The following is a 16,630-nucleotide window of genomic DNA, read 5'->3' as shown; positions in this document are numbered from 1 at the left end:
ACAGTTAAGAGTTTACCATAGATCTTGGAGGAAACTTGGGACTTGGACTTTTTAGCAATGCTGAAACTTAGCACTTCGGCAACACTTGGAGGTGGACTAAATGTCTTTTGTATAAAGGATGTACATGAGTCCTGGGGGCCAAGGGTGGAATGTCATGGTTTATGATTGTGGCCCCCAGACCTCATGAGTTTGCATTGTGCATTTGGTTCATTGTGCATGGTTCATTATCTAGTGCTTGGATTGATGGTGTCAGTGCTCCACCTACATAGGGGTGGAGCCAGGATGTAATGTAATGGCAGGAAGAAGGTGTGTCTTGCTCACTTTGCTGGTTCCTGCTTGTTGTTTATAGCCGCCATGAACTGCGGCCCAGCCACGCCCACCTGCCTTGGAGCCAACTGAGTGTGGACTGAAACCTCCAAAAACTGTAAGAAATAAACCTTTCCTTTCCCAACTTTGGGCTTCAGGTATGAGTAAAAAGTAACTAAGATATATCTCTACCTTTTTTTTTCTTTAAATAAAAAAAACCTCAGTAGTAAGGGTAAGTACCCTGGCTTCCCACAGCCGAAACAATAAAGGCCACCCTCAGAGAATCAGAGCAGCACTAGCTGTGCACCTCCAGGTTCCAGACCCTGCATCCATTGGGAGGCTGAAGAGGCCTCTCAGCTGGACCCAGCCACTCCCACTGCGACGGAGAAAAACTCCAGACGGATGTGAGGTAACACACTCTTTAATTTAAGCACCTGTGCATCACAATGTGGGCATCACCATGAACGCCCTGTTCAATTCTCCATCAAAGCCGAAGGCTATATGTCAAATAGCAGCAATGGAGGAAGAAATTTTGTTAGGATGCACCATGGAAACCCACACCAATCTGGCAGACCTGCGTCTTCAGACCCAAGATGAGCGCTGAGAGCCGCTGGGATCGCCCTGTACACATGTACACACACAGCTTCAGGCAGTAGATAGTCTGTACTGGGTGAGGCACAGGGCCATGGCCCTTTCCACAGAACTGTGGAAGGAATGAACTCCATGACCCGAGGGGCTGCTGCACCCATGTGAACATGTGTGACAGGCAGAAGGTCCTTTTCCCAACAGACCCTCAGGAAGTTGTCCTGGATTCAGTCTCGGCACAGTTGTTGCAAGTTCCACTCCAAATGGAGACTTTACCACAGTGGTATAGGAAGACTTTCTCCAAGTATTGTGATCCGTATTTTTGCTGAGGGGAATAATATTCACAGCTCACAAGCACCTTGGTCCTGTGAAAACCACGTGAGGAAGAGTTAGAGCCCCAGGCCCCAACTCCGGACTGGGATTCCCTGTGGAAAGTAGTGCAGTGTGCCCAGCTCCAGGCGGATCTGCAGCACCAACTGGGGAGGCTGCCTGTGCTCACTACTCCTCTGCAGAGCCCTTCCCTTCAGCAAGGTTACTTATAGATAATTTTTGGCATGGCTAAAAAGAAATATGAAATAAGTGGCCTTTAAGAATGCGAGAGAGACTCCATGACCTCTGGGGTGTGGCTTTTTCTCTGCCAGACATGTGGTGTGGTGGCATACATATAGCTTAGGTTTGGGATGGTGCCTAAGGGGCATTACTGATGCACAGGGAGCCCATTAGAATTCATTTCATGCCACAGGTAAATTGCCTAGGGGTGGGAAAAGGTAACCTCAAGATAGAGCCCCTTGGTTCCGCCTCCCAGCCTCCCACTGCTGCAGCTTTCCATTCAGGGCAAAATTCTTTTATTCCCATCTTTTTATTATTAGGAAAAAGGGCAAAGTTTCTCTTTCTTTTACTGCTTCCTACTGAAAGGGGGCGCTGTAATGGGGTTTAGGAGGGTTGACAGGATGACGGTTGATGCCCATGTAGAAGCTGGTGCATGGTATTTTAACCAGAACAACTTTATTACTGGTGAATGCTCTCACAGTTAGACTGGAAAAACAAAGAGACAAGGTGTCATGAGGAGGCATACCACTATCATATTTAAGGACCCAGGTGAGGTAGGAGGAAAGGTGCCTTTGATTTAGATATGTCATTCTATCAGGACCATGTTGAGGTAGAATCACTGCCATGGTAAGATAGAATTCCAAAAAATAAGCGTGGGGTTATGAGAGGTGATATTCCCCCATCTGAAAGGGTAAAAGTTAAGAAGGTAGGTAGGTAAGACTTGTCTCTGGTATGCATGATGTGGGAGTCTTTAGGAAAGACTGTTGAGAGTCCTGCTGTAAAGAGGACAATTAATAGAATGTAAAAAATTAGGAACCAAATTAGATAACAAAATATGACAGCCTGAGAGTTGTGGCTGTGAGGCCTTATGAAGTGGAGATGAGTGGGCAAAAGGATGGTTAGATCTAGGCCTGGGAGGGCACCACTTAGCCTGAGTGATGTGAAACCAGGACGGCAGTCTAGCAACTTTGACCGCTGTTGAGGTTGCCAAGCAGACCAGATATGGGCCGCTCCACCTTGGTTGTAGTCCTTGTGATGGTTTTATGTAACAGGACTTTAGTAAGTATATCAGCAGTTTCCCTGGTTGTGGGAAAGGCTTTTATTTATCCTGAAAAAGTATAAACAAAGGCAAGAAGATAAAATTTATCTGTCAATCTTGACCAGGGTTGTGTCTTGAGAAATTGATGAATTGGAAAGGAAGGGGGTGCTATGTATCCCTAAGGAGAGTTTTACTAGAGATAACAGGTATAAGCTATTGAGACCTCAGAGTGTCTGGGTCAATCTACATAAACACAAAGGAATAAAAAGGCATTTTTAAGATCTAGCACTGTAAAGTGAGTGGTGGAGGGAGGGATTGGCACCACTGGGTGGATTGGGGTAACAGCACTATTGAGTATCTTCAGGTCTTATACTAGACGGTAAGATCCAGCAGGCTTGAGTACCAGGAAAACAGGAGTATTATAGGGTGAGCAGGTAGGTTTAAAAAAACCATTGTCTAAAAGGCACTTAATTATAGGTTTAAGTTCCTGTAAATGTTTGGAAGCTATGGGATACTGGGGAACCCAAGGAAAAATTGAAGGATCCTGAGATGAATTAAAATAGGCATGGCATGGGCAGCGCAGGTGGGAATAGAGGTATCTCAAACTGTGGGATCAACCAGAGAAGCAGCAACTCTGGAATCTGCATGAAATAGACCCTGTCTGTACAGGCTGCATAGGATGGCCATCAATACCCCCTATAGAGGCTGAGGACTTAATATAGCAGCCGGAAAGCTCAGGAAGAACCCTACACATGGCCTCTATGTCCACAAGTATAGAGAATGTCTTACCTGAGACCTCTAGTGGGACTTGGGACTCTGAGAAGGATACCTTAATGGGGGCTGTGGACCCTGAGCCCCATCAGTCTTCAGCAGCAAGTCCAAGCAGATCTGTCAGCAATGAATCTGGCAGTGTTGGCATTTCCTGTGAGGGCTAGAAGTTAGGATGGCTTACCTATTCTCTGGTGTCTAGGACAGTCCAGTAGCCCTGGGGTAAGGCCCCAAAGGAACGCCAGGATGGGGCACTCTCTTGCCCAATGTCCTTCTGCTACATTCAAAGCATGGTCCATGAGGGGCTCAGGCAGCTCCACCTTGTGTCGGTTTACCTGTCTCAGAGCTCCAAGTATCACTGCTAAAAGATCAGATTATTTTTATCTCTGTTGTTGAAAACATGAAAAGCCATATTAAGAAGGTCTCCCTATGGGGTTTGAGGGCCAAATTTAGCCTTTTGTCTTGGGATCTGGCCCACAGTGGAAAGTATCTGTAGAATCAATTAAGTATGCAGGAGTCAAATACAATCAACAGGGTATTTATGATCATGACTTTAATAATGGCTTCCCATAAGGAGGATAAGGTTCATGGAATTTTAGGAACTGACATATCATTTATTTGTCATTTTTAGTATCTCTTTATGCTGTTAGAATGTCTAATGCCATCTGATTTTTGGAGGATGGCCTGTTTTATTAATTTTACCTTTTTATTTAGGAGAGAGATCAGCTACGGTGTATTTAATGCCAGTTTAGTATAGTTAATTATGGCTCGGCAGAGGGCGGAGCCAGGGTAGGCAAACAGGCTGGGAAAGGCTCAAGGCCTGGCCTCTGCACCAGTGCTGATCTTGTTGTTTTGCATGTATCATATAACCTTTTTTTCTATAAAAGATTGGTAGATCCCAGTAAAAGGAATCCAAAAGGAATTTATAATTATCTCTTAATTTCAGTTGTTGAACATCCAGGAGATTGATAACAGTGCAGTGTAGGCAATAAGCTTAACATAGAACATTAAATGGCTATCAACCATGAGTGTTGTTTTTTTGTTGTTGTTGTTGTTTTGTTTTTTGTCTTTTTCCTTTTCATCGGTACCAGGGATCGAACTCACGACTGCCTGCTTGCAAGGCAGGCGCTTATGCCGCTGAGCTAAATCCCCAGCCCCTAATCATGAATGTTTTAACATTTGAATGCTGAAGAATTTGTGAAGCATCTCTAAGCGTATATCTGGATCTGAAAGAAAACATTTGTCATCATACATTACATAAATTTTTGTTTAAAAATTGACTGGTTTACTCATATTGGTCTGATTTGTATCTCTTGGCTGGAACATAAGAAAAAGACAGCAGAAACAATCCCAATTTTATATTTGAAAGCATGAATATACCATTGGACCAGCAACAATGAATTGTCTTAGTCATATGAACTTCAGTTGAGGTGTCTCATATAAGGCTATGGAGATTATTGAAGGCTTTAATTGATAAACAAAGCTGGTAAAATTACCAGGTGGCCACTTTCCCATTCATCAATTGAAGTCTTGTCCATTGTCTCCTCACCCCAAGATATTTTATTTAACCAGTTTTAGCACCATATTGACCAGCTGGCAAACTAGGTGGAAGCATGTTTTTTTAAAATCTATAACCCAAATAAAACTTGAATAAATGGTCTGAGAATGTAAAAAAGGAAAAAAAAATGTTGAGCTCAAACAAGAAGGAACAGCTGTTCACAGAGCAGGCAAATGGACAAACATGGACAGATGATCTGTACAGTATAAACGGACTGAACAAACAACAGATATATCTTATAAAATCAAAGTGCACTCAAATATATTTGGCCAATTTGAACTATATTACATAACGCTGGTGTGAACCCTTTTGTAGATTGAGATCTCTTGAAATAAGAATTGCCCCCCCCCCCACTGCAACCCATTGTCTCTTTCTCCGTGCTGCCACTCAGAGCCCGCTTGCGCTGGGGGGCAGGGGCTGGGACTGCTCAGGAGACACTCGGAGTACACAGGGAGGGCAGATCACTCAGGGCAGGGTGCGGAGCTAGGGCATGGCATGAGAGCCCAGAGCAGCCTGCGCAGCCCAGGCTGGTTGGTGCACACCTGTGTATGCCCCACTTGTACCGCCAGCCAACGCTGTCCGCGCATACCTCCCCCATCTGGGCGTGGGAAGATGTACGGCTCAGGGAGGGATTGAGAAATGGGTGAAGCAGGGAGGAAAGGAGGACACTGAGAAGGCTGTGGGGTTTGGTGTGTGAGATATAGGGGAAAAGATGTAAAGAAGCCACCTCCTAAGTGTGGGGAGGGGGAGGGATCCTGGAGGAGCAGAGGGAGAGAGGGACACATTGTTAAAACAAAGGCCTAAAGATGGAGAGTTTTTGTAAACTTGTTGTCAGTGTGATAAGCTATAAATAAAAGATCAGCTTTTTGGTTTTGAACCAGGCACTCCATAGGTATTTTTTGGGGGGACAGGAAGTGGTCCCCAAGATAAGAAAATCCGGCGTGGGGCCCACAGAGTCACAGTCAGATGAGCCAACAGACCATGGCCTAAGGCAAGTCAAGTCATCACGTGGTCTCCTAGACCTATGGTAATCAGTTCCTGGTCGTCACCAAAAAAGACACAAGTGGACAGCTCTGCTTCAGGGCTGCCCCAAGGGACGTGACAGTATTACCCATGGAGGGAATGGGAAGAAAATCTGGCATGGAGCCTGGCCCCACCACAGAGTAATCTTGGGACAGCACTGGCTCACCTGTAGTAAATGAATTACACTGGTGGTGTTTGAAAATCAGCAGCAACAAGTTTAGCAGCTCCCGAGTGTTGAGAAGTGAGGAATTAATCCAGTATGCAGTCCAGTCCGTGAACCAGGAGGGGACTCAGACTGGGAGGGTCCTAGGAGTCACTCGTCTGTTGATTCCCGGTCAGGGAACCATCTGATAGAATTTTTGGTGGGCTAAAAAGATAACAAATATGAAATAAAAGTGGCCTTTATTTTAAGAATGTGGAAAGAGACTCCATGACTTCAGGGGTCTGGCATTCTCTCTGCCTGACATGTGGTGTGGGGGCATACATATAGCTTAGGTTTGGGGTGGTGCCTAAGGGGCATTACTGATGCACAGGTAGCCCTTTGGAATTCACTTCATGTCACAGGTAAATTGCCTAGGGGCGGGAAAGGTGACCTCAAGATAGAGTCCCTTGGTTCTGCCTCCCTGTCTCCCACCGCAGGGCAAAATCCTTTCAGTCACCTTTGTCCTTCGGCCAGGAGAATGATGGGATCCTGAGTGAAGCAGCATGCAGATGTCTGCAGCCTCGGCCAGAGCCAAGCCCGTTTCTGCCACAGCGCGGTCAGGGCCTCTGCACACCGCGGCATGGCGCGTACTCCAGGAACAGAAACTGCCGGAAGCCTCGCTGCACACCCACCGTGTCTGGAACATGTGGTGGCAACAGTCGGGACTTAGCAGCATGCCAGGAGAGCACAGGAGGGCAGTGGCTGCAGCGCTGCTCAGGGCAGGAGAAAGGGCGCATACAGAAGCACGCACACGGGCATGGGACACTTTCTCACCATTTTCAGAGTGGGAATGCGGAGCAGGAGCAGGAGACCTGCCCTGGATGAGCACAGGGAGCAGGCGGCCAACCTGGGGCAGAGCTGCCGGCTGGGCTGGGCCTCTGCGCACACAGCACTGAGCGTTCCTGCTGCAGCTAAGATCTTAAGATCAGGCCATCTTGGCCGAGAGCGCAAGAAACCATTTCTGCGGCAAAGGGCAAAGGATTCAGAAACTGAAAAGCCTCAAAGAAAATTCCCAACATAGAAAAGATAAGGAAAGAAGAATCTGTGAGCTCCATAAAGTTCAACAGAAATAGGTACAAACCACAGAGAGAAAGCACCTAAGGGAAAACAGACCCGAGCCCAGGGCGATCTTTGGGGTGACCCCAGGAGCTGCCATTCAGGTTAGGTCCTCAGGAGACAAGTCAGGGTGAGGACAGCTTCTGAACAAATAATGGGTGAACCCTCCCTGTAAGAAAGGGATTTAGCTCAGCAGCTTAAGCGCTTGCCTGGCAAGCGCAAGGGCATGAGTACAAAAAAAAAATTTTTTTTTAAATTTACATTAACTGGGCATGGTGGGCACATGCCTGTAATCTTAGCACTTAGGAGACTGAGGCAGGAGGATCTGTGTGAGTTTGAGCCCAGCCTGGTCTACAAAGTGAGCTCAAGGCCAGCCTGAACTACATAGTGAGACCCTGTCTCAAAAAGAAAAAACAAAACAAAACAAAAAGACTGGCATAAACCTACAATTGAAAAAAACGGAACAAGAACTAAACAGGAGGAACCAAAACAAAAAACAAGAAACCCATACAGACACACCGTTATCAACCTGAGTATTATAGACAAGGAAAACTATTGTTAAATGTTCCTTGGCCTTGATTCCATACTCTGCACAAAATACATTCGAAACACACAATAGTGTATATGAAAAGGGCCACAGAACTGAAACTGAAAGGGAAGCGAACCTTTTGGATAAAAACATACAGCTCTTTTCCCCTGGAGAAGTCTGATTCTTAAACAAGACAATAAAAAAGTCCACAACTACATTCTAGATGCGTCTGTGCACACCTTAATCCCAGAATTCTGGGAGGCTGAGGCAGGAGGACTAAAAGTTTGAGCCCAGGCTGGACAACTCTGTGCCTCAACCAGTCTCTGCTTTATAATAAAAAAGAAAAAAAGGGCTGGGAATGGAACTCAGTTATGTAAATACCACATCTCTCTGATGTGAGAAACTAAAAATGTAAATAAGATCATAAATGTACAATAAATATGGAATAGGAAGAAACAGTTCCAAGGGAAAAGGGAAATGGGGGGAAGGGAAAGAAGAAAATGAAAAAAAGCAGATAAAATAAAAACCAAACTTTGTGACGGGGAGAGGACTGGAAAGAGAGACTGGGAATGAGAATGGGAAAAAAAGGAAGAACGTTTTGCACACAGATTGATGGAAATTACATATGGAAATTACACCTGCAAAATGCTACTGAAATCCTAGCAAACCTCTCACTGGAGACTGGTGGACAAAAGGGACGCGTTTGTCTCCTGCGGGAAGACATGTGACCCTGATCCTGCAGCCCACAAAAGCACCCTTCAGTAAGAGGGGACCAAAGAGCAGGGTTCCCAGCAGACCTGCCCAGAAAAAGCTACAGCCAACAAAGAAAGTACACAGAAGACGGCCTGGTGCCTTGAGAAACACTGACGGTGGAGCGGGTGGTGGTGAACAGATTTCTCCTGACTCTGCAGAACACGTTTTGACAGCTGAATCAGAAACTGCAACTTCCAAACTGGTGCTCGGAACGAGGTGGTAGGGAATAGAGGAACAGGTACGCTAGGGGCGTAAAGGAAGCCTGTTCACACATCAAAGTGCTACAGTGTTAAGGTCACTACAGGGTGGTGAGCCACATAAGCACATTCACGTACTATGTCTCCCAACAACTAGAGAACACCAAGGGCTACACTAAAAAATACCACAGATACATCACATGGGACTCCAAGGATGTTGAAGTAACTGAAGGGAAACAATGAAAACCCGAAAGCCCAGCAAAGTGCCAAAATAATAATGCTAACAAACAGAAAACACAAGCTAAAATCATTAAACAGCGGATGTCAGCATTAGCACATCAAGAATCTGTAGCAGACGGGTCACAGGTTAGAGATGATCCTGGGCAACTCATTAAGACTTTGTCTCAAAATAAAGGGTAGGGAGGCAGCTCAGTACTTCTGGTTCAGTCCTCAGTACCTTAAACTAAATAACATTTAAACAGTCTGCCTGTACCAATTAAAGACAAAATATCCAGAACAGAATTTAAAACTTACACACTGTTAAGAAATTCATCAGATAGGGGGAGATACAGCTCAGCAGCACAAGCACCTGCCTGGCAAGTGTGAGGCTGTGAGTTCGATCCCCAGTACCAAAAAAAAGAAAAAAGAAAAAATTCCATCAGGTAATGCTGATGTGGCTGAAAATAAAATGTAGGAAAATGTAATACACCATGCAAACAGTTTTAAAAACACAGTAGTGCCAGGCATGATGTCCACACCTAAAATCCCAGCACACGGGAGGCCGAGGCACGACTGCCACAAGTTTAAGACCAGGCTGGGCTACAAAGTGAATTTGAAAACAGCCCAATCTAGACAGTGAGACCTGACTCAAAAAACCAAGAAAGAAAAACAAAAACAAAAACCAGGCAGTGGGGCTGTGTGTGTGGTGCACGCCTGTAATCCCAGCTCCCAGGGAGGATGGGGTGGGAGGATCACCAAGTTTAATCCTTACCCCCAACAATTTAACTAGCCCTTGTTTCAAAATAAAAAAGGGTGGGAACATTAAAGATCATATTAAAATACATTACATGTACTTTAAAGTCAAGAAAGTTAACAGTGGCAACAAAAGGTTAGAGAACAGAGCATGACAGTGCGCGCCTGTAATCCCAGCACTCTGAAAGGCTGATTTCGCAGTCAAGCCTGGCCTGGGAACCTAACCTAGCAAGACTGTCAGGAAAGTTCAAGTAGAAAGGGCTGGGGATGTAGCTTGGTGTGAGTCCCTGGATTCAACCCAGTACTGCAAACTAACAAGTAAATAAAGTAAAAATGTGCAGTAACCTTAAGTAGTTAGCACCAAAAAACAGAACTCTGAATTATGCAGAGCAAACTTGTTATAGTTTGGGTCCAAGTACTGAAGGCCCACATGGTGAAGGCTAGGTCCCAGCCGGTGGCCTACTGGGAATATGTGGAACCTTCAGGATGTGGCAGAAGAAGTCAGCTCAGCTCCAGAAGGTGATACTAGAACTCTTCTCCTTTCTCTACGTCCCAGCTGCAAAGAGTGTTCATCCCCTCCAGCCAAAAACAGTGAAGCCAAGGACTAAACCCTCTGAAATCATGAGCCAAAATAAACTTCTTCTTTTCAAGTTGTTTATCTCAGGTATTTTGTCCCAGAAAATAGACTCTGACACAGAACAGATAATTCTGCAACTACAGTTCAAGATAGCACAACACTCTCAACAGACGGAAGTAATACACAAATCGATTCTTTCTCACTGGGTCTCAGCCATGTGGAGCTTAGACCACAGCAGGAATCTACAGGAACAAGAGGTGAGTGAGGATCTTCTTTGCCAGTTGGGCCTTGGCTGCCTAGCAGCCGGCGGTGAAGAACCTCACCAAGAGCAGACATTATGCAGCTGGGGGGAAGGAGGCTCACTGGTCTGAGCCAGACTGCAGGCAAATGGGAAGGGGGTCTTCAGGTGGTGAGGGAGAATGGACCAGCATTCTGGACCATGAAAATACCAGAAGTAGAGGTTTAAACAAAGACAAGCTGGAAAAATGCAAGCTTTAGGACAGCAATACCTGGAGTTCACAAAAACTTCTGTTGGTGAATAATTTGGTTCAGGAACAGCCACATTCAGCAAAATCTTGCTTCTGTTTGCAAATACTACTTCAGGTAAAGAACTCGACCTTGGCCACCTTCCCCAGAACTGTGGAACGGATTTAGTTCATTAACTGAGGGACCACTGTATTTGATTTAAAATCCTCAACCAAGTTGAAAAAAAGGTACTCTCCACAGAGGTTTGACAGCCAGGTGTGCAGGTGCACGCCTGTAATCCCAGCACTCAGAAGGCTGAGACAGGAGGATCACTTCGAGTCTGAGGCCAGCCTGGGCTTCATGGTGAGTTCAAGGTTGGCTGAACTGCATAGAGACCCTGCCTCAAAAATAAATAAGTAAATTTGAATAAAAAGGTTTATGAGAAAATACTAGACTGACTGAGCAAACATTCAGTGTCTGAGTAACACCATCAACCACAGAACATGGACACCAGCAGATGCCCCACAGCACGATGGGGCAGGCACACCTTTTGGGCAGCAGTGCAGAGTAAGACCATATCCCGGGTCACTTAAAGTCAAACTTGAAACAGATTCTGTGTGAAACAAATCAGAAATCTAAATACCAGGAGCTGGGTGTGCCGGCACTCAGGGAGGCTGAGGGAGGAAGATCTCAAGGCTAAGACTGAACTATGCTTCACTCCTGTCTGGCCACCACGTCCAGCTGCAGTCGTTGCTATGGACACTGCGGGTGACTTAGGAAACCGAAATGGGGCTGCCATCAGAAGTACTGCTATAAAAGCCATCAAAGCGCTGACGTGGAGACCCAGGAACCACAAGGCACACTTGGAGAAGCCATTTGTCTGCCAGTTAAGAGGGCATGGACATTAAACCAGGCATAGTGATGCACTCTTGTAATCCTAGTACTTGGGAGGCTGAGGCAGGAGGATCGTTGAGTTCAAGACCAGCCCTCCCTACTAAGTGAGTTCAAGGCCAGCCTGAACTGCATAGTGAGATTGTCTCAAAAAGACAAAAAAGAAAAACAAAGTGGCATGGACATTCCCAGGGAAGACACCCAATGCCGCCGTGAGCAGCCCAGCTGCAGAGGGCCTGCTGTTGACCAGGTGTAAGCTGAGGAATCAGTCTGCTTCACACAATGGAGCACAGACCTCCAAAGATGCAGAGAGGACTTTCCCCTTTCTTCAAAGTGCCATGGCCCAAAAGTCATGAAGCTCTCACTGCAGCAAGGTTCTGCAGCCTCTGCAGGGACAAACCTTGGAAGAGAAAGACTGCCAACTTGTGTAGAAACTACCAGGTGAAAAGATTCTGTCTCCAAGCTTCCAGGTCACAGAGTGGAAGAGCCGGCTCCCATCTTCTGGTGAAGTAAACAATCATGAGGCATGAAGATGAAGCAGTGACAGAAGACACATCGTGACAGGACATCAGGATAAAAGAGATTGAGTCTGCCCTTAGCTACAGTCATAACCCAATGACCAAGCACCTTTCTCATGCACATTCCTCAGCTATCTGACTCTGCTAGAGAACTCAATAATAAAAATTAAAAAATAATAATATAAAATAAGGCAAGCATGGTAGTACACTCTTGTAATCCTAGCACTATGGAGGCTGAGGCAGGACTGTTACATGGAGTTCAAGGCCAGCCTAAACCACTCAGCAAGAGTCTGCCTCAAAAAAATAAATGGAACACTCCTGAGATGAGGCCACGGTGGGACTTAGATAGCTTATTCTTCCGCCCTCTTGGTAAGCGCCCCTGGTGCAGGCCAGGAGGAGAACCAGTGACTCCTGTGAGCCTACCAGCACGGGCTGAGAATCAACCCCCTTTCCCCCATAGCTACTGGGGATAGGTGTCTCAGCATCTCTTGGGAGAATGATCATATGCACTATAGCAAACATGGGGGATTTTCTTCTATCTTCTGTTTGAAGGCAAAGGTTATTTTCACAGTTTTGTTTTGTTATGTTTCTTTTGCTCTATTCAATACTCTCAGTTGGTTTTATAATGTTGTTTTTGGCTATACCTAATTGACTGGACAACTATTGTGAAGTTAACAAGACGTACCATATAGTACCTATTACTACCATCCCAGTATCCTACTGTGAAATTCTATACCAATTTCACTGCAGTGTCTCAACTGGCTTTGTTCTGTCTTATGCTGTTGTATTTTTACTACTTTCAAAATAAAATTTTAAAAAAGAACCACTTAAAAATACATATATATACATACATACATACATACATACATACATAAAAACAAGCTTAGCCTGGCCAATATTGTTAAGACCTTACCTCAAAAAGACAAACAAAAAGAGGAGAGGTGGAGATAAAGGTCACTGTGAAGGCCTTGCATTCAATTCTAATGAAAAAAAATTTTAATACCTAAAACCAACCAACCAACCAACCTCCAGGCCCAGTGGCTTGCTACAGAATGCTACCAACATTACAAAAACAGAAATATCCTAATTACACCTACAGTCTTCCAAAACCCAGAGGGGTAGGTTTTACAACTCATGTTGGGAGACCAAAAGCACATAGACATGAAACCTATAGAACAAACATGACAGCACTAACAAAAAAGCCCAGAGGAAGTTCAGTGGCAGAGTGCTTGCCTTACTTTGAGCATGTAAGGCCTTGATTCAGTCCCCTAGACTATAAAAAACTCAAGCCTTCCCCCACAAATTTAAAGCAAAACAAGCAAACAAACAGAAGGAGGAGGTGATCACTACCACCTGAAATCCCATCACTGGGGGGCTGAGGTAAGAAGATTCCAAGTTCAAGTCCAAGCCCAGCCTGGGCAATTTAGCAAGTATCTGGCTCAAAAGAGAACAGGGGCTGGGGACGTAGCTCAGTGCACCGCATTCAATTCTTAGCACAAAAGGAAAAAGAGAGGGAGAAACTATCATCTGTGGAAACATTAAGAGGTGGGAAGAAGCAGAAAGAGACTCAACGCCTCAATAAAACATAAGCCAACAGAATGATGCCCTGCAATATACAACCACCATTGCCCACGACTGCAGCTCATTCTAAGGGCACAGGCTGGCTGGGTATTTCACAGCTGTCACATAAGGCAGCTACCAATTAGCTACAGAAGGAAACTCACATGATCCTAGCACTGGAAACCCAGCATTGGCGCACAGGGGCGCAGTCACTGCCGGCAGGATGGAGAGAAGCATTCTGTGCTTGAGAAGCATCCATGAACCTCAGGGCCACAGAGCAGCTGTCCAGCACCCCAGGGACTCCGGGTACAATGCTGGCAATGGGTGTGTGTGTCGCTCCATCCTGGCAGTAACTTTTACACTTCATGGGGAAAAACGGAGGGTTCTCCTAGCATCGAGAACCAAGCAGAGACGGCTCAGCGTTGCAGAGCCCTCGCCTGCATGAAATCAAAGGTGTTCACAAGAAGTAAAACTGTGCTTCCAGACGTGTACAAGGCTTCCACCAAGAGAAAAGGCCAGAAATCACACGCAGTTCAGCAAGGTCACAGGACATCAAAACATGCTTTCTACACAGTACCAAATACCAGGGAGCAAGAGGAAGTGTACGTATACACCAATACCAGCCACAAACACACTAACACCGTAAACACAAGGCCATTTGCATTTGCCAAGCACCGGGGTGCTTGCCTGTGATCCTAGCACTCTGGGAGGCTGAGGCACAAAGAGTGAAAATTCAAACCCACCTTGTGCAACTTAAATTACAAAGACCTAATGAAATACAGTAGAGTAAATTTAAATGATTAAACGAAGATATACCACATCTGTGAACTGAAAGGTCTGACAGAGTAAAAACAGCAACTGGAAAAGTCTATGAAGATGTTTTTGTAAACACAGACAAAAAAGTTAGCTGAAAGTTTATGTGGGAAGTTAAAGGAAGCAATGTTAAGTAAGTGTTAACCAAGAAAATTCCTTGACTCATTTTAGACATTTATCATGTTAGTTACAGCAATGAATAGTAGACTAAGAAATGTTTCTGTGCAGTTTTTAAAACAATGTGAAAGACTTTTCTAAGTCAATTTAAGTAGTCTTAATTGACCAGTAAAATGCACCCATGATGCATATCTTTATTGCCTTAAATACAGAGACACTTCATGGCTCAAGCCCGCTTACATTATGAAACAGCAGCTCTTGCAGCAGACTCGCTGCTAGGCAGCAGTGGACGTGCATGCAGGACACGCTGGGACCCTGCCCCTGGGGACATTGCTCCCCTCACCCGTGTGGACAAAGCAATGACCAAGTCAGATGCAGTCAACACAGCCTGAGAAGATCTGTGCTTCTGTTTCATTTCCCCCCACATCTCCTTTCAAGGGTAATTCCTGAGATAGCATTGTACTGTGAACTACGGAGAAAGTGCAGCAGGGACTTCCCTGAGGGGTCTCTCCTGGATGGGTCCTAAGAGAATAAGACTCTGAGTGGGGCCCAGCTCTGCTGACTCCTGTGTGCAGCAGATTGGCTCACAGTGAAGACACAGACTGGGCAGCCCTTTGATGTGAGGCAGTGGGAGCTGAGGATGAGCTGTGCTCTGTTGAGAGACTGCCCCCAGTGGTCACATTCATCAAGTCGCTCTCCATAAGCAGCTCCCGGAGCGTCACTGAGGCATGGATGCCTGTGAAAGGCTCTCCCCGCTCCACAGTGGCGGTGGGGTTTCTCCCCGCGTGCATCCGCTGGTGCTGTGTGAGCGAAGAGCTGCGGCTGAAGGCCTTCCCGCACTCGGCGCACTTGTAGGGCTTCTCCCCCGTGTGGATAATGGCGTGGCGGATGAGGTTTGTGCTCCAGCAGAAGGCCTTACCACACTCTGCACACTCGTAGGGCTTCTCCCCGCTGTGGATGCGTTGGTGCCGAGTGAGGCCGGACCTGCGGTTGAAGGCCTTGCCACACTCCGTGCACTCATAGGGCTTCTCCCCGGTGTGGATGCTGAAGTGACGGATGAGGTCCTTCCGGTTGCTGAAGGCTTTGCCGCACTCTTTGCACTTGAAGGGCTTCTCGCCCGTGTGGGCCCTCTTGTGCAAGATGAAGGTGGAGCAGTGGGTGAAGGCCTTGCCACACTCACTGCACACATAGGGCTTCTCCCCAGTATGGATGCGCTGGTGCCTCCGGAGGTAGGACCTGTGGTTGAAGGCCTTGCTGCACTGCAGGCACTCGAAGGGCTTCTCGCCCGAATGGGTGACACCGTGGTGGATCAGTGCTGTGCTCTCCAGGAATACCTTCCCGCACTCGCGGCACTCGTAGGGCTTCTTCCCTGTGTGGCCTTGCTGGTGCCATAGCAGCTTCGACCTGTGCCTGAAGGCCTGGCCGCACTCGGAGCACTCGTAGGGGCTCTGGCCACCGTGCACCGCGTGGTGCCTGAGGAAGCCGCCCCGGTGGCGGAAGACCTGCCCACACTCTGTGCACGTGAAGGCCCTCTCCCCACTGTGTCGCCGGCTGTGCAGGACAAAATTGGAGCGGTGCGTGAAGGCCTTGCCACACTGGCCACAGGTGTAGGGCTTCTCCCCACTGTGGATGCGTTGGTGCTGCGTGAGGTAGGCCCTGCGGTTGAAGGCCTTGCCACACTGCAGGCACTCGTACGGCCGCTCCCCGGTGTGGATCATCTGGTGCTGCAGCAGGTGCGTGCTCTTGATGAAGGTCTTTCCGCACTCGGTGCACTCGTAGGGCTTCACCCCGGAGTGGATCTTCTCGTGGCCAGCGAGCAGGTGTTTCTTGTTGAACACCTTCCCACACTTGCTGCACTTGAAAGCCTGCACCTTTTCCAGCACAGGGTCCCCCGCAGCAATCTGCTCCCCTACGGTCCTCAGACACACTATGTCACCCGTCCCTGAGCCACTGGGGCCTGGGTGTGTCCTCCCAGAAAGCTCCTCCCTCGGGGCCTGTGCCCCTGCTCTCACACGTCCTTCCTGCCTGTCTGAGGGGCCACCCTGACCCAGGCCTTGCATCCATGGGGAGGCCCGGGAGGCTCTGAGCATCAACTGGCCCTGAAGGCGGGCTCCCTCGCACAAGGCTGGCTCCAGCGTTTTCCCACTGTCAC

General features: G+C 47.0%; 2 protein-coding genes across 7 annotated transcripts in view; both read right to left on the bottom strand.

Moving 5' to 3' along the window:
* Positions 1-3,404, bottom strand: part of Aurkc (aurora kinase C) — a 21,879-nt gene extending 18,475 nt beyond the window's left edge. Inside the window, exon 1 of the mRNA XM_063252356.1 lies at positions 3,269-3,404. The gene's annotated coding sequence lies outside the window, so the exon portion shown is untranslated. The remainder of the gene's footprint in view (positions 1-3,268) is intronic.
* LOC100717600 (zinc finger protein 264) overlaps positions 712-16,630 on the bottom strand; it is a 30,466-nt gene continuing 14,547 nt past the window's right edge. For 2 of the 6 annotated variants that reach the window (XR_010048486.1, XR_010048490.1), the window contains 2 exons: positions 6,488-16,630; positions 712-6,195 (listed from right to left, as the gene is read on the bottom strand). Coding sequence is in view for 1 of the 6 variants with exons in the window: in XM_013155372.3 (XP_013010826.1) it covers positions 15,063-16,630 (1,568 nt within the window). In the remaining 5 variants the exon portion in view is untranslated. The other 4 variants (XR_010048488.1, XR_010048489.1, XR_010048487.1 and 1 more) reach the window with 4 other exon arrangements.

This window comes from Cavia porcellus, unplaced genomic scaffold (genome assembly GCF_034190915.1).
Source record: "Cavia porcellus strain 051 isolate PalLab524CR breed Dunkin Hartley unplaced genomic scaffold, mCavPor4.1 scaffold_7, whole genome shotgun sequence".
Classification (NCBI taxonomy): Eukaryota; Metazoa; Chordata; class Mammalia; order Rodentia; family Caviidae; genus Cavia; species Cavia porcellus.
Note: the sequence above shows the minus strand (reverse complement) of the source record. Positions and strands in the feature narration are given on the sequence as shown.